Source organism: Cucurbita moschata, unplaced genomic scaffold (assembly GCF_002738365.1).
Source record: "Cucurbita moschata cultivar Rifu unplaced genomic scaffold, Cmos_1.0 Cmo_Scf00027, whole genome shotgun sequence".
Lineage (NCBI taxonomy): Eukaryota > Viridiplantae > Streptophyta > Magnoliopsida > Cucurbitales > Cucurbitaceae > Cucurbita > Cucurbita moschata.
The window spans coordinates 2946602-2969680 of record NW_019268543.1 but is presented as its reverse complement, the minus strand read 5'-3'; the positions used below and the strand labels follow the sequence as shown (position 1 = coordinate 2969680).

At 37.7% G+C, this 23079-nt stretch overlaps 3 protein-coding genes and 1 pseudogene across 3 annotated transcripts; 2 read left to right on the top strand and 2 right to left on the bottom strand.

The window, feature by feature from the left end:
* Positions 1-923: 923 nt before the first annotated feature.
* Positions 924-2021, bottom strand: LOC111462712 (protein DOG1-like 4). Its single transcript, XM_023106410.1, has one exon. It carries the CDS (start codon positions 1916-1918, stop codon positions 1205-1207), a length of 714 nt encoding a protein of 237 aa, XP_022962178.1. The 5' UTR covers positions 1919-2021; the 3' UTR covers positions 924-1204.
* Positions 2022-4297: 2276 nt separating this feature from the next.
* Positions 4298-5325, bottom strand: LOC111462763 (protein DOG1-like 4). The gene has a single exon (XM_023106493.1). The coding sequence runs from the start codon at positions 5063-5065 to the stop codon at positions 4385-4387; it is 681 nt and encodes a 226-aa protein (XP_022962261.1). The 5' UTR covers positions 5066-5325; the 3' UTR covers positions 4298-4384.
* LOC111462986 lies at positions 5064-9178 on the top strand (annotated as a pseudogene).
* An 826-nt stretch (positions 9179-10004) lies between these two features.
* On the top strand, positions 10005-15918 carry LOC111462758 (protein DETOXIFICATION 48-like). Its single transcript, XM_023106486.1, has 5 exons — positions 10005-10126; positions 10215-10736; positions 10838-10972; positions 12142-14118; positions 14226-15918. The coding sequence occupies exons 4-5, from the start codon at positions 13945-13947 to the stop codon at positions 15762-15764; spliced, it is 1713 nt and encodes a 570-aa protein (XP_022962254.1). The 5' UTR covers positions 10005-10126; positions 10215-10736; positions 10838-10972; positions 12142-13944; the 3' UTR covers positions 15765-15918.
* Positions 15919-23079: the final 7161 nt, after the last annotated feature.

Here is a 23079-nt window from a genome sequence, read left to right as displayed (position 1 = left end):
GACGTTCTTGCTGGCATTGGTGTCTGGCTCTGGTATCATTTGTAACAACTCAAACCCACTGTTAACAATATATTGTCCGTTTTTTGTTGTTATGTATCGCCGTCAGCCTCACAATTTTAAAACGGCTAGGGAGAGGTTTCCACACTCTTATAAGAAATGTTTTGTTTCTCTCACCAACTGATGTGAGATCTCACAATTCACCTCCGTAAGGAGGGTTCAACGTCCTCGCTGACATATCGCTTGGTGTTTGGTTATGGTACCATTTGTAACAGCTCAAGCCCACCACTTCTAGATATTGTCCGTTTTGGCTCGTTATGTAATATCATTAGCCTCATTGTTTTAAAACTTGTCTGCTCGAGAGATCTTTTCACACTCTTATGAGAAATGTTTCGCAGTGGGTCAACATTAGCTGTCCATGTTCCTAAAAAAAATTATTGAACAGCAAAAGAAATTGATGGAATTCAATATAATATTCAAGTGTTCATAAAATTCTTATTCCAAGTTTCCTTTTATTCTCTTCCGTTACTTTTCTTTTCCTTCTCGAATATTGACCAATTGACGACAAATCATTTTTTGTCTTGTAATTGTAACTTTGAAATAAGTTCTAGGACTTGAGATCAAACCGACGAGTATTACTTATGAACGAGATAGAACTTCGAATTGTAGACTCATACAAATAGTACTGTTGAATAAGATAAAACTTCGAATCGTAGACTCATACACATAGTACTGCTGAACAAGACAGAACTTCAAATTGTAGACTCATACTCATAGTACTGATGAACAAGATAGAACTTCGAATCGTAGACTCATACACATAGTCCTAATGAACAAGACAGAACTTCGAATCGTAGACTTACATAGTACTGATGAACAAGACAGAACTTCGAATCGTAGACTCACATAGTACTGATGAACAAGAAGAACTTCGAATCGTAGACTCGTACACAAATTGTTGAACTAAAAACGACTTTGAATCGTAGACTCGTACACAAATTGTTGAACTAAAAACGACTTTGAATCGTAGACTCATACACATATTGTTGAACTAAAAACGACTCGAAAAACTAAATTTAAGACACTTGCATTAGGAACTTCTACTTTCATTTTCCCCTGGAGAATCAAAGCATTTAAGCTCACTTATTTTATTTCATTGGCTGGCGCCATACACACGCACATTCAAAGCTACCAAATCGGCGGCGATTCATGTTGTTCTTGTTCCCTGCATATCCCTCTGCAAGCCCCACCGCCTTATTCGCAGCTGAAACTCCGTCGCCGCCGCTAAAAGCCTCACCGTCTGATCAGTCCTCAAAATCTCCATAACCCTTTTCATCGTCGACCCACGAAGCAAATCGGCGCTATCAAAAACACCCAACATCCCAATTTTCAGTTCCTCAATCGCATTCTCCATTTCACAAATCTCTCCGTCCACAAGCCTCCCGGCTCGCCGTGCGAGCCCCACAATCGGCGGCGCTGCAACCGTCTCCTGCAAACTAGCCAGTGCTTCCGTCAAATCCCTCTCCTTCCGCCTTACCTCCGCCTTCAGCTCCTCCACTCTTATAACCTGAACCGCCGTCAAATCCTTCACCGCCCCATCCACTAACCGGAACACGATCGAAGGTTTAAACCCAGAAATCCAAAGCAGAGTCCTCTCGTAAGAACTCAACCACGGCGCTGAAAACACCCTGAACACATCTTCTCCGGCCGCCTTGGAAATCTCCTCATGGTAATTCTGGTAATGCGCCAAAACTTGATTGATTACTCCCAATTGCTTCTCCTCCTCGTGTTCTTCGATTTGCAATACATGGAGAAGCTCCTTGAGAAACTCCCGTTGTCTTGTGAGCCATATCTCGTAAAAATTCCCGAAATTTTCGATTGCAGAAGCAGAGTGAGCCATCGACCTTGATGGGTTCGACATGGTTTGTCACGGCGGCGCCACTCGGCCAATCCCCGGATGGGGTATTGGAGGAAAGGGAGAGGGAGGGAATTATTTATAGACTGACAGATTAGTAGTGGTGGTGGTGGTGGTGGTGGTGTTGCCGCCATTGTTGATTTCCTTGAAAGAAAAGAAGCGAAAACAGAGGAGGTTGCTTCGTTGGCAAGACTACAGAGCTGCGGCGGTGGCAGCGGCTGACGTGGAGAGCCACATTGGCAGTGGAATTTGAAGGGTCCAGGTTGATGGCATTAGAAAAAGGTCGTGACCAGTGTCCAGGCTGCAGCTGGGGTGTATACGTGGCAGTGTGGATCAACATGTGATGCAATAAACTTAGTACGGGCGGTTTCATTCTCTGTATCTGTTCCATCTCCAGATTCGTCTTCCTGCTAATGTTCTCCAAATACTTAATTTACTTTCCATTTTTTATTTATTTCTTTTAAAAAAAAATATATTCCAATTATAAATTAAATTAATAAAACTTTCCATTTTTCATTAATATCTTAATAAACTCTTCCCCCACGGTCGGTCCAGCAGTGACAATTGTCCCATGAAGACTCGCTTTCACTACGGCTCTGGTGGGTTCCCTTAACCAAGCCATTACCTATGAGTCATCGGCTCATTCTTCAACGTGCACGCGGTCAGAATCTTGATCTCCTCCCACTGCTTGGAAGCTTACGGTTTCATGTTCTATTTCACTCCCTGGGTTCTTTTTTTTACCCATCCCTCACGGTACTACTTCACTATCAGTCATCCAGGAGTATTTAACCTTGCAAGGTAGTCCTTGCTGATTCACACGAGATTCCACGTGCCCCATACTACTCCGATCGAGTCATAAGTTGAAATAGATGAGTACGTTTATGAATATTTTTTAAACGCGATATTAAGAGTTTCAATCCTATATTATTAAGGATATTTTTAATTTTTTATATAAAATGAAATTTTATTAATAGTTTTTCTTTTATAAATATAATATATATTTTTATTAATTGAGCTAATAGTGTAAAAATATATAAAATAACTTTTATGGTAGTATCAAAATTGTTAATTTAGTAAAAGTTTAATAGCTAAAAATATTATTTATAATATAAAAAAAAGAGTAAAATTAGCAAAAATATGATTGGTTAATGATTATTATTTAATTCTTATTTGTGGGACGCGTGTCGAAATATTGTTGCCAGATAGGCGTGCATGTTTTTTTATGTTAATAATTTAAAACATTGGGAAACAATATCATGGGAACTTGAAAATCATGTGGAGTATTTAGTTTTTAATTTTTAAATTTTTAATTAGTGTTCGAAAGCGTTGGCTTATGGTATCTATTTGGTCCAGTTTCAACCTCCATAGGGCCCTTCGATTCTCCTAAGGTATTACTGTATTTTACGTCATATTCTCCTTTTAATTTATTAATAAATTTTTCGAGTAATCAGAAAAGGAATCGAATCGTTTAGATTATTAAATTCGACTGATATTTTGGTTGGTAACAAATAGTATTATTATATCTAAAAATTGTGTTCATATTCTCGATCCAACTTTGAATTCAAACAAAGTTTAAAAATTGACCTAGTTCGTTGTACTTGACTAGGAATTTTTTCTTTCTCGTAATTTAAACTATCGATGAAATTTAGGAAGCTTCCTATGTCTCGGTGTTCGTAGTCACCTATATAAGTGGAGGATATTTTTAATAATATTTAATCAAATCAAAACATAAGAATATATAACGAAATTTAGGTCAAAATATATTATTTAATCTGGAATGTATATCATGGCTACTATCGAGATATACATGTCTGCCTCCCTTGAAAGCTCCTGATGCTACGACTATCATTGGTAAGTTGCCTCTGATCAACATCGAGATTAAAATCTACTGTAAAAGCAACTAAGTCAACGCCTATTTGCTCTGGATCTACTAGCTCGAACACTTGAATCTATTCCACCGTACTGCTGGATATTCCGTTGCTTCTCTTGTTATTCTTCTCACCTCTCACTATGCCACCTCAGCAACTAGGACTGGAATTGATTTCACATCTGGCACTCTCCATTTCATTGACAGTTAGAAGTAGCGAGTGTCTATAATCCTAGAGAGCTATTAGCCCTAGAGGTACCAAACTAACAACGATATTCTAACTTGATACGGATCCTTACCTCCCACAACCGACTCATCATTTTTTAAGCTGGTTTTTTAGGTGGGCACAGGTGGACACACAACCAAAAATAGATCCCGCTGTCACTTAATAATCATGGAATCCCTTCCTATTATTTGAGAGACGGCTTATCCTAAAAAAAACAAAAACAAAAAAAACTTAAATATTATATTTTTTTTCATTAGAAAAAGACTTTAAAATTGATTTTTTTTTTTTTGGTTTATAGAAAAAGAAAATTGAAAATTTTTGAAGCATGAAATGGGCCTGGAAATGGGCCTTTGTATTGGTTGAGTTGAGCCCATTAAATTCAATCTCTCTGAAGGCCCCATCTTCTAATCCGCAATTGAAACCCGACCACCGCCGCTAAAACCCTCACCATCTGATCGGAATTCAGAATCTCCACCACCGTCATCACCGTCGACCCACGCAGCAAATCCGCTCTATCCGCAACCCTCAACATTCCCATCTTCAGCTCCTCTATCGCACTTTCCATTTCACAAATCTCTCCATCCACAAGCCTCCCAGCTCCGACCCGCCGCGCCAGCTCCAACATCGGCGGCGCCGCTATTGTCTCCTGCAAACTAGCCATAGCATCAGTCAACTCCCTCTCCTTCCACTTGACCTCAGCTCTGACCTCGTTCAGTCTAGCCGATTGCGCTGGGGTCAAGTCGTTGACGGCGGCGAAGAGGAGGCGGATGAGGAGGGAAGGCTTGAAGCCAGAAATCCAAAGAAAGGTGCGCTCAAAAGAAGTGAGCCATGGGGCGGAGAGGACTTGGAAGATGTCTTCGGCGGCGGCCTTGGAGAGCTCGTCGTAGTATTGCTGGTAGTGGGCGAGGACTTGGGCGATTAAGCGCAATTGGGCGTCTTCCTTGTCGTTGCTCTGTAAGGCTGCGGAATCGAGAAGCTGTTGGAGGAAGGATTGTTGGGTGCTGAGCCAGGATTCGTGGAAATTGTGGAAATTGGGAAGGACGGGTTGTGGGTGTGCCATGTTTCGCGGCGGAGCTGCCGATGAAACTGGAACAGGGGAGGTGGTTGGTTGGGTTAACTGGAACAGGGGAGGTGGTTTGGGTTCGGGGATTTATATAACCAACGAAGCTGAAACGTGTAAACCAGTGATTGGAGCGCGGAGAGTTGCAGAGCGTATCGGCGCCGTGTCGGTTCGGCAATGGCGGTCGTCAAATTGGGAATATGCCTTTTGCCTTCGCCGGTTGGTTTTCGAGTTAAATCCAATTTCCTCGCTGCTTGTCGGGTTGCCGCGTCAATTCCTCTGACACGTAATTAAACTTTTTATTATTATTATTATTATTATTATTTTATTTTCAAGAGACTTATTTTAGTCTCGAAATAAAGAAATTGCATAATAAAAAAATAAAAGATTAATCTTAATAATATTCATATTTTAAAATTAATTAGTTATATTTTGTGTATTTAAATTTAATTACGAAGATATTTTAAGTTGAAATTTTTTATTTATTGAAAAAAAAAACATTTTGTTTGTTTAAAAACATAACCGACTAAGCCATCTCACTCTTTTTTCTTTTTAATTTAATTTATTTTTTGTTTTGTTGTGAAAACCATAAGACCTCTGACTTTGACTAATGAGTGTATATATAATATATTTAATTGCTGATTAAATGACGTCATCTATATATTTAATTAAACTAGCTTAATTACTAAGTATTTCAAATATTCCTATATATATATATATATATATAAACTATTTTAAACACGTAAATTAGCAATATATTAAAGAGTCTCGATGGGTGTCGAGGGAATTTTGAAAAGAACGTGCTCGAGAGACGTAGGAGAAGAACTGAAAGGAGGTACGAGAACTTCTATTTTTTAGTTTGATTCGACGGAGAAATTATGATGTCATAACCAAATATTTCAATTAATAACAATATGATTGTATTTTAATATAATACAAACAATTATTTGGATAATTTTAACCCTTGGCTTCGTGGAAGGTGGAAACGGTGGTTCGTGTTTGTTGTTTACTTGTTTACATTTGCATGACGTGGCGTGGACTGTGTGCAACCTCCTTGCTAGGGTCATGGCTCCTTCTGTCCCCTAAGCCCACCAATGTGCTTTTCTATTAACCAAATCCTAACTTATGGACAAATGATGCGTCTAAAACATACCAAATTCAAACCCTATGGGGTCCGCCTCGATAGCGTGGACAACTCTAAACGTGGTTAGCCAAGATTCAATGATAGGGTTACCCATTGTCACGGTCATGCTTGTCCAATGTGTATTGTCTATAGCCGCATGTCAATCTCTTTGCATTGTATCTCTTATTACTTTTATTCATCATTTTTATGATGTATAGGACTTGATATATGTTCTCTCAAATCAGATTCTCCTTTTAAAATCTCTCTGACCCCGTTTTCTAAAATTTTCTTAAAGTAGGGCTCGAGATTTGGGTATACGTAGTCGATGGGTATCTCAATAGTGAGAGTGTGTGTTGCACAATTACTTACAAACTTCGCGTGAGATTGCGTGAGAGTGTGATTATGACACCTATCGTCTATATGACCGACCCCACGTGGGATTGGTCATACCTAATTAAGTTGATACCTTTGAAAGTTTGTTAAGAGTCTCATATGTCCATTACGTGACCATTAATTCTCATATGATCGACCCCGGATGGGATCGGTATTCCTCACGCTTGGTCTTAGTCTCATGTGGCTCTGTGGACCGGTTTTCGGCCTCTTTGTCCAGTCGCTCGTTGGTCACATGAGCGATCGCTGCACCAGCCGATACGGATTCTTTGTGATTGGATTGGATTCTTCGTGGTCACGTTAGGCCTCGTGCGATTGGATTCTTTGTGTTTGGTTTGCGGATTCTCGTCGTCGCTAATACCTCTTCTTATCGCTATGTTGTTTGGTATGACGTTTGAACTTTGATACCTCTGTTAGTGTATCATTAGTTGAAAATGCTTAGCTTCCTTCAACTGTTGCTAGGATGCCTTCCAATTTACTGAAGTAATATGCTACTAATTTTAGGATTAAGGCTGGTAGTGTGTGTTTATATTGTGATTTCTCCGTTATAATTCCAATGTATGTCATTATTAATCTCTAAGTTTCCCCGCTTGTTCCATTATTTTTGTATGTAGTCAGAAAAACTAAAGGTAGAAATCGCGATTCCATAAAACCAAGGGAGTTTAAGTTCTTAAACTGTGCCAAACTGCAGAAGGTTTTAACAAGTTAGTCGCGTATAAAATATTTGTTCTGTAATGATAAATTAATGTGAATCTTGAAAGTTTATTGTTCTAACCAAAGCGATCATTTGTGGTACCTGCTTGTGGCTGTGACATATTCTATTAAACCTAAGAAAGCTCTTATGTTGTGTGGACCTCGAGACACTTGCATTTTCAAAAAATTAATGTTGTGCTAGGTAAGGATTATTGAAGGAATCGGGTGGCAAATGCTTATTTTTCTCTATTTATCGCCACTGGTAATGTTTTTGGGTATGCCACTGGATCTTTGATGGCTGGTACAATCTCTTGCTGTTTACTCTTACCTCTTAATGTTCCGTTAATTGTGAAGTCAGCTTTCTTGATTTTTATCGTGTTCATTGCAATTAGAACATATTTTAGTGTATTAGTAGCTCAAGAGCAACCTCTAGTTTCCAGGGACAGGTCCTCCTTGGTTTTGGACTTTTAGCACCTCTCTGGGTATATGCGGGTAGTTTTGCTTGTCAGTTCCTTGACAAGGATGGCATGGTTTCCAGTTATAATTATTATCCTTTTAATACTGATTGGATGGGTAGAGAGCTTTATGGTGGCAAGCCAAATGAAGGACAGAGTTATAGTTCTGGAGTCAGAATGGGAGCATTTGGTATAACTCTGTTGTCCTTGGAATAGCTTCATTACTTATGGAGAAGCTGTGCAGAAAGTGGGTGCTGGTTTATATGGAGAATCTCTAATATTTTTATGGCTTTATGTTTTCTTACTATCTTGGTCATTACGTATGAGGCAAACAATATGGGCTACATAGGTCATGATATCCCACCAAATAGTATTGTATCAGCTGCATTGATTAACTTTGCTCTTCTTGGTGCCCCTTTGGCAGTAAGCAGTTCCTTTCTTGTATAAAATGTGGTCGCACATGTTTTATCTTACTTCTTTTTGCCCCTTCTTTCTTGTTTTAGCACAAATAGTACTGCCATTAGATGAAAACATGGAGATTTCAAGGATAAATTTACTTGTATGTCATATTGGATTTGGAAATTTTAGTCTACATTAAATTAATCAGTTTGTGATGACGCATGACGGAGGTCCAGTTAAGCATCACTTTTATTTGTTTATTGGAATAGTTCTTTGCAGATTAATTACAGTGTTCAATATGCCATGAACTCCTCGCGTGTTGAATCTTTACAACTTGATCAAGGCAGGATTGATGTTGCCTTCTTCAAATGAAAAACTAGAAGTGGTTGTTCATATTATGTAGAAGCTATGCACAATATCAACCAACATCAAAGGGACAAGTTAATCTATAAATAGTCTTTATACTCACTGTTATCAAAATCATTGACGAAATGCATGGAACCTTCTATTGCTGGAAGGGATATAAGTGCAGTTAACATGGGAAAACATGAGTTCTCTCAACTTTTATCTGCAAGAAGGAAAACACTGAAGGTTTTATTTTGAAATAATGAAGGAACATTACAGTTCGTGCGCTCTGTCTTTAATCATTTGGTTTTGTTAAATGAGAAAGATTGTCAATTTTGGACTGGCCTTTTTCAGGGACATACTAAGACAAACTTCTCTTGAAAATCCAGTTGTGGATATCCCCGTTGGTCAATTTGCCTTTTGTCTTGGGAAAAGATTTAGAGATGCAGATGATATACATTTCCATGTGGAATCACAGGGAGAGGATTAGAGTTCGTCCATATCTGTAGTCCTGGACTCACTATCCAATATGTAATGGATGGTAATCGAAATAAAATGATTTGACATAACATTTTGTTGTTTCTTCAAAGCTTTTTGGTCGTTAGTGGGCCTCTCTGTAGGATTCAATCCAGCTGAAAGATTTGGCTGTTGCCTTAGGTAACATTGTCAGGAACATATTTTGATCTGTAAGATATGGTAGACTTTGAAGGCCATAGTAGTAAAACATTTTAATCTTAGCTGAACTTTTTTTTTTTTTGTCATAAACATATACGCCACATGATTCAATTTAAATTTTGAGGAAGGGACAGTTCTCATAAATATGTGGTCTAGTTTTACATCTCTGGCTTAAAGATAAAAACAGTATAGCAATTCTGCGGGATAATTATGTTTCACAAAGCCATTTATTTTCTTGGTCCCATACATTGTGCTTCTGTCTGCTTCAGAACAGAACAGCAGGGTGGGGCTGGTTACTTTGTTGAGAGACAGTAATTGCATGAGACATTCTGAAGACTCAAAGCTTGTTTGGGATTGCACTTGAGTTTTTTTCCTTTTCTCTTCTTTTTATTTAAATAATAAAAGTCAAGCATTTAGTCTCTAGTGCATGTCATGTCCTGAAAATGTTGCATATGCAGTTGTAGTTGTAACCCAATTATTTTACCAGTGGAGGGATTGCATCATCTAGTATTAAGAAATTCTTTTAACTAATTGATCTAATATTCGTAAAGCTATTTATGTGAGATCCCATGTTGGCTGGAGAGGAGAATGTAGCATTTTTTATAAGGTGTGGAAACTTCTCCCTAGCATATGCGTTTTAAAACCGTGAGACTGATGACGATACATAACGGGCTGAAGCGGACAATATCTGCCAGTGGTGTGCTTAGGCTGTTACAAATAGTATCAAAACTAGGCAGCGAGCGGTGTACCAACGAGGACACTGAACCCGAAGGGAGGTGGATTGTGAGATCATACATCGATTGGAGAGGGAAATGAAATATTCTTTATAAGGGTGTGGAAAACTCTCCCTAATAAATGCATTTTAAAACTGTGAGACTGACGGAAATACATAACGAGCCGATGCGGACAATATCTGCTAGCGGTGGACTTGGGCTTTCACAATTTCAATCACCATATTTGCTCTCATAACAACAAATGGTGGTAGAATGCTATTAGTAACTTGTCGTCCATTTTTTTCTTAACCATTTTGTGGTTATCTTTTCACTAATTTTATTGTTTCTGATAATAGGTTGTGGTGTTCCTGAGATGTGGACCATAGGATCAGCTGTTTGGTGGTGGGAACTCTCCAGCTCTTGCTCTGGCAGCACTTGCAGCCTTTGCAAGTGGCCTCATTGCCATCTTGGCTCTTCCTCGGTCTACTGCTCAGAAGCACAGAACCCTCACATGAGGTAATCAGCTATATCCGTTTCTCCTTTTCTTTTATAGAACTTATCATATCCATTGGAAAACCGTTCAACTCATCCTACAAACTTGTAAACAGCTTTAAATAAACATTATGAGACTCTGTTTATACAGGGTTTCTCCTTTTAAAAAGTTCCCTTAGTTGATTGTCAGAATATTTAAAAAGCTTGGTTGGTGTGCATCTCATCCATGATGAACAAGATAATTGATCTGAATTTTGATGCAAATTGCATTGGGTTTGGAAAAGCTTGTTTAGTAGATTTCAGTAGGAAGGAGGTGTGGTCTATACATTGGGGGAGCGCTGGTGTGATCGTTGATGGGTGCTTTATATTAGTAAGCGACAGATGAGGTAAAACAAGATATTGATTAAGCAGACATACTGGCTAGTCATTGATAATTATGGAATTAGCTGTCACCAAATGCTGAGAGAGACAAGTTATCTGCAAACAGTGAGGAATTTGCTTTTATGAACATCAGTCCCACCTCATGGAAATGTTGCTTTATGACAATTTTTGCGTTAAAAGTGGGGAAGCCTGAGCTGTGGATTCCAAAATTACTCGGAGGACTAGTTTCTTACCAACGAAGGTAATGCTTCTGATTGGGAATTATTCCATATGAAGTATCATTTTCTTCTAAGCCAATATTTAGTGCGTTGGTGGTTCAATCACAATGTATTGGATTCTCATTCATTTGTGCATGAATTTCTGTATGAGTATGCTGGAATGTGCTTGGTGGGCAACAGTTATTTAGTGCATTGCGCTGATTGAAACCCTGATGGGGACATTTCTTTTATGCTTTTAGTTAATTTGTTAAAGAAAGCTCAAGCGATTATGAGCGACAGTATGCTTGGATAAATTGGTTTTATTGTTATTAAAGGTTCATTTTAGCTTCTCTCTGATCTTGCATCTACACGTTAGAATAAGTTCCCCATGTTTGATTCCATTGACCAACTAATGTGGTTTGCTATGCTTCCTGAAATGTATGATGAGAAGTATCATGAAATGGTTGTTTGGAGGGTAATATTCCTTTGTTCTTTGGCTATCTTAAATGGAGAGAGCATAACTACAGAATAAAATTCTTTTTAAGTGATAACATAATCAGTGCTTGAATTCAGAAAACACAGTGGGAATACAATTAATACATTTTCATTCCAGAAAAGATACTGCCATTGATGAAGAAAGCATGAGTGCTATCCAGTTAAATACATTTTTTTTTCATGTGTGGTGAAAGGAGATGTTAGGTCTAATAAGTTGTTTAGAATCTTGTTAGAGAATCAAATTTTCAATTGAAAAGAAGGAAGAGAGCTTGGTATGGAGGAACGATGGTGAATCTATTCCAGTGTCTGGAAGCGTATAATCTTTATTATTGGTGTCAAGTTTCTGTCTTGTCAACTTCTGCAGATCGTTTTCGAGAAACTTGTTTTGGCATTTATTATTACCTGTTTGCCATGATGCCAATCAAAATTCTGTATGATCTCCATTAGAACAACTTGGTATTGATTAATTTGCTTTCTGATTGATGAGGAAGGGAACAAGTGCATGGGCATCAACATGTGATACTTTTTGCTGCTTCTCAACTTCTTTTGCTTCAATCCTGTTTGGGATCTAGAATTTTATGGACCCCTCCCCCCACCAATTTTGCTTCCCCAAACTGCAAAAAAATTCAATCTGTAGTGTACTTACTGACCTGTTTTTTTTTCCTTTTATAATTTTTTTTATCTTTTCTTACTTGAATTTATTTGTTTTTGTCCACAGGGTTCTGTTGCTTGATACTTACCTTTCACCCATATCAACTGATAGAGCCAAAGACACATGGGATCTGACATTGGATTGTGTTATGAGTTTCAGAGATGTAATATCCTATACGAAGGAAAAACTGGTCCTTGTGCAGCAGCAGCTGCTGCTGCTGCTGTTGCTGCTCAGAGGGTGGCTGGGTGATGATGATAGGGTTCTGTGCCTCAGGTAAGGACACAGTCCCCCAGCTGCTCTTCCCTCTAAGAGAGACAGACTCATCTCTGTAGGGAGAAAAGGGATACATATTTAATGGTTGTAATTGGAGCACCTAAATCTGTGTGTTCCCTTTCTCCCATCTGCTCCTTCATACAGCCATTCCACTGTCACCTTCCCCATTAACATACCATCAGGTGGTCCCATTCTTATGCCCTCTTGCAGCACCACACCCATGAAGAATCCTGTTTCTATTTAATCCTCTAAAACCAACCAAATAAGATGACAAACAGTTCTTGGGGGGGATTTTTTTCCACCCCCCTTTCCTTCCTCTTTTTGCATTTCTAAGCATCCTGTGGTGGATTTGACCCTGAGAAATTCACTGCTCCTCCCTTGGTTTATCTGCTCTAAGCCCAAGTTACCCACCTGGAATAATAATAGGTCCAAATGAGCAAATGGAGTGCAGATGTTAACCCATTTCAAGTATATGTTAAATATTATTCCTCCCAATCCACATCCTTCACTCCTTTTTATCTCATCCCCACGACCAAACCAAAATCTGTGAAGAACAACATGAACCGTCACCACAGAATATCAAGGATAAAGTTGTTTCAGAACATATTTTGTTCTCTTTTCCCCTTCATTCTTGACCAAGATCGATAACAGTCGAACCACTTTATCGATTTTTTTCGTTGAAATTGTTACAGACACATGGAGTTGTGGTTGTAATAATGGATATGATGATTTCCCACATGGGTTGTTCAAGAATCGGACATGCATGTTGCTTTTGAACATGCAAACATCTCCTTTGCCTACGAAGATGATAGAAGCTATAAGCCAGTAATCTTCCAGAGAAAGCACCCCCAAAAGAAAAATATAAACCACCAGTTTATATGCTCCCTGTCATTTCAAAGAATTTTGTTTCTCGAACTCCTCGTCCACTTGACTTTACAAGATAAGTTTCTTTTATCCCTTTCAGCCATATTTTCAAAACTCAACCACAAGACATTGGAGTCTTAAAAAAGATTATCCACTCAGTTTCCCATTATGAATATTAATTCCCACTACTCACAAATTGAATAAAATTTCCCAAATGGGTTTGTGGCGGTTTCAAAATAATCCTTTTCAATTTTCAATTGCCTTCACTTGTACCTCAAGATAAGATAAAAGAGGTTTGAAAATCTTGGCTCCCCCATATCCCATCTGTTTGTTCTTGTGATGGAATGATTTTGTGCTAATGGGGTCGAAAAGTTGATGAAGGCTTTTAAGAAGGACAGTCGGCCCCTAACCTTTTCTTTCTTGTAAACTGTCGTTGATTTATAGAGACACGTTCGAAAATAGGACGGCAGGAAATTTTGTGGGGTGGCAATCCCTCTATTTATTATATAAACCCATTCTCCCATTCACTCTCATCATTCCATTTCGAGAAGCTCTTACAAAGAAATACACCAAAATATCAGAGAAGAGGAGAGAGAGAAGAGGAGGAGAGAGAGAGAGAGTCATTTACTCTCAATCTTATATCTATCTATTTTATCCCTCAAATACAGATATCAGATAGAAGAAGGAATTAGAACAGAAGATTGTGGTAGCTAATAAGGTATAGGTAGAGCTATGTGTAACCCAAAACCATCTCCTCCTAACTACAAAACCAAAACCAACCTCATGACTGCCACTCCCAACAAGAATTTGGACAATATTAATTGTAGTAATCTTCATAATAACAATCTTCTCAAACCTGCTGATGATCAACTTGCTCAGCTTCATACATTTCCAACTCTTTCTGAGGTAATTTCGTACTAATAAACAGAATCTCCTCGACCCCAGAATGAAATTGTTTTCTTTCTTTACTAAAGTTTTCAACTTTGTGTTTTTTTTGTGCGTTATTTGTTCAGGCTGTGGAAGAAATGAAGGAAATAGGGAAGATTTCTGGTCCAACAGCGGTTACAGGGCTGCTTTTGTACTCGAGAGCTATGATCTCCATGCTTTTTCTTGGGTACCTTGGAGAGCTTGAACTTGCAGGGGGTTCTCTCTCGATTGGCTTTGCTAACATCACTGGTTACTCTGTTCTCTCTGGGTTGGCCATGGGGATGGAACCCATTTGCGGCCAAGCTTATGGAGCTAAGCAATGGAAACTCCTTGGCATAACGCTTCAAAGAACTGTCCTCCTCTTACTCACTTCTTCTGTTCCCATCTCCTTCATGTGGCTCAACATGAAGAGAATCCTCTTATGGTGTGGCCAAGATGAGGAAATCTCTACCGTCGCTCAAACTTTCATCCTCTTCTCAATTCCGGACCTCATTTTCCTCTCCCTTCTTCACCCACTTCGAATTTACTTGAGAACTCAAAGCATTACCCTCCCATTGACTTATTGCTCTGCTCTCTCTGTTTTGCTCCATGTTCCCCTGAATTTCCTTCTGGTTGTGCATTTCAAAATGGGGATTTCTGGAGTGGCCATTGCCATGGTTTGGTTCAATTTGAACGTCTTCTTGTTCCTTGCTTCTTTCGTTTACTTCTCTGGAGTTTACAAGGATTCTTGGGTTTCTCCAAGTGTGGATTGCCTCCATGGATGGGCTCCTCTGCTTTCTCTTGCAATTCCTACTTGTGTCTCTGTTTGCCTTGAATGGTGGTGGTACGAATTCATGATAATGCTTTGTGGGCTTCTAGGAAATCCCAAGGCCACAATTGCTTCAATGGGGATTTTGATTCAAACCACTTCTTTGGTCTACGTTTTCCCTTCCTCTCTCAGCCTTGGTGTCTCTACCAGAGTTGGAAACGAATTAGGGGCAAATCGACCAGCCAAAGCTCGCATTTCCATGATCGTCTCACTCGCCTGCGCCGCCGCACTCGGCGTGGCGGCCATGGTGTTTACCACTTTAATGAGGCACAAATGGGGCAGATTTTTCACCAACGACGCCGATATTTTGGAACTCACAGCGGTGGCATTGCCGATTGTGGGGCTCTGTGAGCTGGGAAACTGCCCACAAACCACCGGCTGCGGGGTGTTGAGAGGAAGTGCTCGGCCGACGACGGGAGCAAACATAAATTTGGGGTCGTTCTATTTGGTGGGTTTTCCGGTGGCGATTTTGATGGGGTTTGTGGTGAAATTGGGATTTGCAGGGCTGTGGATTGGATTGCTTGCGGCTCAAGGTTCATGCGCTGTGATGATGATTTATGTACTTTGCACAACAGATTGGATGGTTCAAGTTGAAAGAGCGATGCAACTAACAAAGGCTTCTTCTAATTGCAATCCGCCATTGCTGCCAATTTCAGCTTCTTCTTCTTCTTCTTCTTCAGAAAATCATCGTAGCAGTGAAAACGGTAAGGATGAAACTCAGAGTACGAAAAAGATGACAAATTTGGAGCAGATTTTGTGCAGTAATCATGAAACTGACCCTCTCATACCCACTGCAGCACACACTACTGTTCATTAAGGTCTCAGTTCTCCTTTTTCTTCTTTGTAATTTTTCCTTCTTTCTAATTTTTGCCCCCTCCCGAGGAATCCTGATGTGAAAACCCAATTTATTTAACCGACCCCACCTGTTGTAGAAATCACTACTTTCTTCATTTTCTTTTTTTGGGGTTAAATTATCAGTTTCTGCCAATGGCTATTTAGTTCTATACTTTTAATAAATTCCTAATTTCTTATGTATTTCAATTTAGGATAAATTATCCAATCTTTCCTATTTTCACATTAATTAAATAATAATCATAATTAGGAACACTTAAAAATATATTGACCAAAATTTTAAAATTCAAGGTTCATATTTTGATTATACCAAAAATGAATGTAGATTCTTGTATAATGCACACTATCACCCAACCCGAACAATCAACTCTACTTGTACTAAAAACGTCCAACTTAAACATAGAAAATGTAGTAAAAGTTTTTTACGTTAAAATTTTATGAATCAAAATGAATATAGTTTAATTTTTCGTTTCTTCCTGTGATCTTCACACAAGAGACTCTCTCGTGTGTGCATGTATATTAGAAGTTGGGTCACTATTATGGGAAGGATTAGGTTATTTTGGTATGAATGTCCCTAATATATTATTAAGTATGTTAAAGAAAAAAAAGGAGAAAGGAAAGGGAGAGAGTGGTAGGTTGTCGGTTGTTTGAGAGGCTTTGTATCGAAAGGAATCTAATGTATGTATGTGTGTGGTTTTGGCCAAACTTTTGTTATGGGTTTCTTTCCATATCAGGTAAGAACTTGTACAATCCCAAAAAAGGCATTGCTTTTCTCTCCTTTTTTTTTTCTATTCAAATTTCATAAAGATAGATACTCAGCTCCTGCTCTCATCACTCTCTCAAAAGCCCACCAAAAAAAAAAAAAAAAACCTTCGATCCGTTCATCAAACAAACAACAACCCACTTACTGACGTAACTGGTACGATATTGTCCACGTTGAACATAAACTCTCGTGACTTTGCTTTTGATTTCCTAATCAATGAAGATGTGTTACTTACTTGTATTTCCTCAAATTTGCTCGTTTAAGCTCTCATGCATGGAGGGTTCATCTCTCATGCAAAAAGAAGAAAGAGAAATTGGTGTATTATTATTGATGAAGAAGAAGGAGGAGAAGGAGATGGGTGGGGGGAGGGGGGGCCTGGTTGTTTGTGAAGAAACAAAATGAAGCTATATCAATTATTATATGTGGGGATGTGGAGTTGTTTGATGACAAGAACTATGAGCAGTGTGTGTGCGTGTGTGGGTGTGGCTCTGATTCTGAGCCCTCTCTTTTCACCTCCACACAATACCCACCAATAACCCTATCTTCATTCCTCTTCCTCCTTCCTTCTAACCATTAACATATACCTTTGTATATCATTCTTTTTGATCTTCCTATCTCGAGAAGACTTGTATTTCGGGCTTTCTCTCAAGATTTTTAGATCGAGTGTTTCTAAACATTATGACACGGGCTTTCCCACACAATACCCAGTGTCCTCGCTGACACACTGCCTCGTGTCCACTCTTCTTCGGGGCTCAGCCTCGTCGCTGACATACCGTTCAATGTCTGGCTCTGATACCATTTGTGACAGCCCAAGTCCACCGCTATCACACATTGTCCTCTTTAGACTTTCCCTCTCGGATTTCCCCCTCAAAATTTTTAAAATGCGTCTATTACGAGGGAGGTGTTTCACACCCTTGTCATTCGTTCTCCTCCCCCAATCTCGTATTTCTTATTAAGAAGGGATGAGTTTTCTCAATGATATTATAAGCAAAATAGTAAAGGTCAAATCTTTATAATAAAACCAACCTCTCTTTGGTTTCAAAATGGTGAAAGGAAGGAGAAATTGTTGAAAGAGGTGGCGAGTGACGCGCTTAAGAAAATGGATACTCGCGTTTACAGCCGAAGGATGGCGTGATCATTTTAACGGACGGCAAACGAAGCAAGTGAACGTCAACTGCGGATGGGGCAGTTGTCTACCCGATTTGATTGAAACTCCATCATCAGATGGAAGAGTATACGGTAACTTTCGTACGTGCATGACACATGATACATTCTCAGATTAAATCCTAAATATATTAGTCTAATAATCACAATAAATATGATCTTTTCGACCGGTTACCGACATTATTTTGATATTTAAAAATACAATTGTTCGAGCAATTCTCAGGATAATAAGTCCAACAAACGTACAGTAAAAGATTCAAATAGTTCAACGAAATATGCCAATTATTTAGGTCATGTAGCACTGACATCCAAGCACAAATGATTGGTGTGAAAGTTCGAGACATGTTGACCAACATGGTAGCTGAGACAGTTCAACAAAAGAAGAGATGTACCCGTACCTTGTTCCATCACCTGAACTCCGCGACAAATTTGTCACAACCTGATGGTCACACGTGAAATGTCGAGGTCTGATTGACTCGATCAGATAGACGAACGAGCATTATTTGTGGGAATACTTTAAAAAAAGAAAAAAAAAAGGATCTAGTACAAACTAAATTGTACTTGGAATTTACCCTAGAGGGCTTGGAAGTTATTGTCTTTAACCTAATAATAATAGAAGAAAGTGTTAAATAAATTGAGGACTTTAGGGTCAATGTGCCGTACATTTGGTACTGATGTCTCTCAGTTTTGGATAAGTGAAGTGGAGGGGTACCCCTCAAAGTGGGCAGGATAAAGGACACCTTCCCCTCTCCCCAAATAAGTACTGTCCTAAATGTTTCTTTCTTCATATCTTCAACCCTATACCATCCCTTCAATATCATATCTTTACCCTTTTTCTTAAGGTACACCTGCCCTCCCCAAGGGCCCTTTTCTTTTTTATCTACGATTGTACTCTTTTCCCGAACATTACTATCTTTATTATTACGAGACTAACACTGTGATGTTCCACATTGATTGGAGAAGAGAACAAACCACCATTTATAAGGGTGTGGAAATCTTTTCCTAGCAGACGCATTTTAAAGTCTTGAGGGGAAGTTCGAAAGGGAAAGCTAAAGAGAACAATATCTGCTAGCGGTGGATCTAGGTCGTTACAAACACTGTTTCGAAATGATACAACACTGTGCAAATGGGATGTAACAACTCAAGCCCACCATTACCATATATTGTTCTCTTTCAGCTTTCTCTCAAAGTTTTAAAATGCATCTCACTCGCCCCTGAGGGAGAAGGACGAACGCTCACATGCTGCCATGTGGCACGAGCGGTTGGTCAATCAAGGTCGAGAGCATGGGTTCGAGTCTGGAGACACGCGCTAGGAACTCGAATTTCCTTATAGTGAGAATGATTTGGGTCGTGCACGGAGTCTTGGATGTTACATGGGAAAAGGTCGATTCTCTCGAACAATTTGTCATTTCATTTCACCCGACTCGAAATCATGTAGGCATATGTTTTCTATACAATCATTTTATGCTCGGAATAAATTATATATTCTATATCACACTTTTATATGTGGGAAATTAAATTTGAGGTTAGAGAATCTCCTTTTTATAATTGGAATACCTTAATTCAAAATGTGGGAAATTTCCCCAAGTGTATATTATAAAGTTTTATATATATATTATATATATAAAAAGTATATATTATAAAGTATGGATGGATATAGGGTGTTGTTCCCAAGAGGAATCTTCCCTAAATGTGTATTAGAATATATTGATTTAGTAAGAACTTAATGGGACCCTCTCCTAACTTTAATTCTTTTAATTAGGACCATTTAATTAAAATTAAGAATTTTAATCAAAGGAATCAGATGCATATAATTATTTTATATATTTAAATTATTCCTATTTTAGTCTCTTTTAATTTTATTATAAAAAAATAATGATATAAATTGAATAAGGTCCAATCAAAATGGAATATCATAGTTTAGGATGGAAATTGGGAACATTAATCCGACGTGGCAAAGGAGCACAACATTTTTTTAAAAGGAAAGATAAGTGGCCAATGGGAAGAGGACACGTGTGAAGGTTGGAAATTGTAGCTAAAAAAGAGTAATTTTTGCCGGAAAAGAAACATTCTTTAAGAAACAAAATATCAGACAAAGGCGACCAAATCCGACCGTCCCATTCAGCCGTTGCCATTGGTGGTAATAATGGAATCTTTAGTGCTATGGCCCACCTTTTTTTTTCCCACCTTTTTCTTTTCTTTAATGTAATTATTATTTTTTTTTTCAAAAAAGAAACCCTAATCTCATCTATATTCTATTCAATTCTAATTTGAGCCTCAAGCATAACCGTGACATTGCACACTTTCTAAATGGTCGTGTTGTGTTTCAAAATGACGATAACGATTGTGTCCCTTGAAGGGTATTGAGGACGATTATTAGATTAAGTGGGAGAGAGCGTCATAACCTCACTTAGACTGACAAGGGGCGATAAGCGACCCTCGATAGGCACCCATTCAACCATGTTTGGGAGTCACAATCTACTTTCTCTCAGTGAAGTTGTGACACTGTGTGTCACAATTGGACTCTTTCGAGACTCGCAAAGATAGCACTTATTGAACAATCATGACCGTAACACTCCACACTAAAAAAACTCATACCAATTAACTTTGTAAATTTGTACTTCAAACACGAATATTGTAGACACCGACCAATCTCATCTTCCAATCTTAACATAAGATATAGAATTCACGTCCCAAATGTAGATTATAGCTAATATTAAATTGAGTGATATGACGTCCCAAACAGTGACACAAATGTCTAACCTTCTTTTTTTTTCAAGATTCAATCATAGACCAAACCGAAACAAAATTTAAAGTTCATGAACATAACCCATAATTACATACAACGAAACGAAACAAAAACAAAAGTCCAATACATAGCTCGATTCCTTTGAAGTTACAAGATGCTTTCACTTTCTTCCCTTGATTTAGGGTTCATGTTTTTGGTTTGACCCCTTTTTGAGTTCATACAGACACAAACAAAGACCCCACACCACACCACACCACGATGCCTTCATTGCTCTCTATTATTGTTGTTCTTTACAATATTCTCTCCTCCATGCATACCCACACTCTACAAATTCCTTCATACAATAACACAATATGAAGAAGAAACATCACGTAGAATTCAAAGATGCCAATTTAGAAAGGACCAATGCCTTTCCAAAAGGCTTCTGAATTGGAGCATTAATTTGCATGCCCTAGAACAAAAGATGTTTCTTTTACATATATTATTATTGGGTCTTTGCCCTTTTAGGGCTCTCCGACAGGCTTGTTTGTGGCAGTGGGTTTTGTGTTAAAGGGTGGTCAAGTGGGAGGCCATTTTTAGGGAACAAAAGTGGCCATTTGTAGGGCATATGAGGAAGGCTTTAGGGTATGGAGGGTTTTTGACAAATTAAGCCATCTTCTTGTCTTCTTACATCTTACTACAACCAAAGATCATTGCTTTTCTTTCTTTTCTATTCTTTTTCTCTTAATAATATCAATTTCAAACCGACCCACATAAAGGAATGTCTTTTTTTTATTAAAAAAAACTCACTTATGTCAATTATTTTGTTGTTTCGAACATACCCCACTTCATTAAAAAAAAAAAAACACCTAGTGTTTTGTCTTTTTTTTTTGGTCTTTCGTTCACCACTCACTCTCCCACACACCCATTGACACGAAAGTCAATCAAAGTTAACTTGGATAAGAACGAGTCATGCTACTGATCAACTATCACTTTTACATTCCTTCAAGATATTACTATACAAAATTTCTAGTATTATAGCGGAAAGAAGGGTATGTTTTATTTTGTAATATAATTTGAAAGGCATCAAAACTAGGGCAACCCTTAGGGTTAACTTTGTATCTTTGCCTTGAAGTGAAGATAGAGATCATAATATATGAGAGGAAAACTAAAAAGGTTCCACTATAATAAATTGGATTGGATTCCACATTTATACTCAACCCAACCAATGAGATCTTCTAATAGAGGCATTTGACAAAGATGGTGCTCTCTTTCTAGGGTCAAACTTCAAACTAACTTTTCTAAAATATTGAATTATCAACGTATGCACGACGTTGACGATGATGATGATGCTAACATGTGACTCATGATAGTGATAAATCAGTTATCAAACATTCAAAAATTCTAAATCGAAAAAGCAACTCACATCTATCAAACATGTCATAAGAAAGAAAGAAGTTTGAATGTCGTTGGTCTAAGTTTTACTATGACTTCAAATACGTAATCATTATGAGCAACGAATTATCCAATAAAAATGACTCGAGAAGAAAAAAATTAAGAACCATATGAAGTTTGAGTTCAAAACGACGAGCGATGTGTATCAAAAGGAACGAGGACTTGGTCATTGGCAAAAAGCAATACGGAAGCATGCTTCCTCCCATTGTCATATTCATACCAATCCATTAGGTTTTGACCAATTTCCTCCCTTTTTACCCAAAATTGTTCTATTCATTAATTTTTTTTTTACACAAAAAAAAAAACAATAATAATACCATTTAAATGTCAATTATATATATATATATATATACCCACATATATAAATTATTATTTAATTAATTTATAAATTATTATTTAATTCATTTTTAAAATAAATAGTTTTTTTTTATAAAATATATTTAGAAAATAATAAATAAAAAGGTTTTTATTGGGTTTGGGCCTGTAGGTTTCTGTCAGGAATTGGAAAAATTGGGCCCAACAACAAAATTAAATTAAATTAAATTAAATTATTCTTTTCTTGAAAAGTCTACAAAATTTTTATTGGGTTAGGCGAGTTATATATATATATATATTTATATTTATATTTATATATTGCAGTTTTATTTTTTAAAAATTCCTTCCATTGTTATTTATATTTTTATTTGATGCAAAATTACAAATTTGTGCTTCATAAGCAATCAAAATTCATTTTTAAAAAAAGAATTTTAAAAAATTGGAATTCCAAAAATTTTGTTTTCTTTTTTATTTAAAACAAATAAAAATAAAAAAATAGAATTAATATTCAATATTTGGAGTATTGTTTTGAAATTCGAATTTGGTTCAAATTTTTTTAAAAAAGGCCCAGTTTAGTTTTCAATTGGGTTTTGGGCCCAGCCCAGCCCAGCCCAGCCCACGATTTTGAATTGGCCCAGTTATTTTTGCAAAGCCCACCACCATCTTAGATGGCATACCTACCTAATGGACCAACCGGCGAAATGAGGAGAGAGCACGATAATCATACCCACCGCTTTCGAAAAATCATATTCCCTTCAAAAACTTTTATTTTTTCAAAAATGGATAGTTATTAAAATTTTATTGTTTTATATAATTTTTTTTTTTTTTTTTTTTTTTTTTTTTTTTTTTTTTTTT

Coding starts and splice junctions, on each gene's coding strand:
- LOC111462712 (XM_023106410.1), bottom strand. CDS start 1,918: ATGTCGAACCCATCAAGGTCGATGGCTCACTCTGCTTCTGCAATCGAA.
- LOC111462763 (XM_023106493.1), bottom strand. CDS start 5,065: ATGGCACACCCACAACCCGTCCTTCCCAATTTCCACAATTTCCACGAA.
- LOC111462758 (XM_023106486.1), top strand. CDS start 13,945: ATGTGTAACCCAAAACCATCTCCTCCTAACTACAAAACCAAAACCAAC. Junction 14,119..14,225: donor CATTTCCAACTCTTTCTGAG/GTAATTTCGTAC, acceptor TTATTTGTTCAG/GCTGTGGAAGAAATGAAGGA.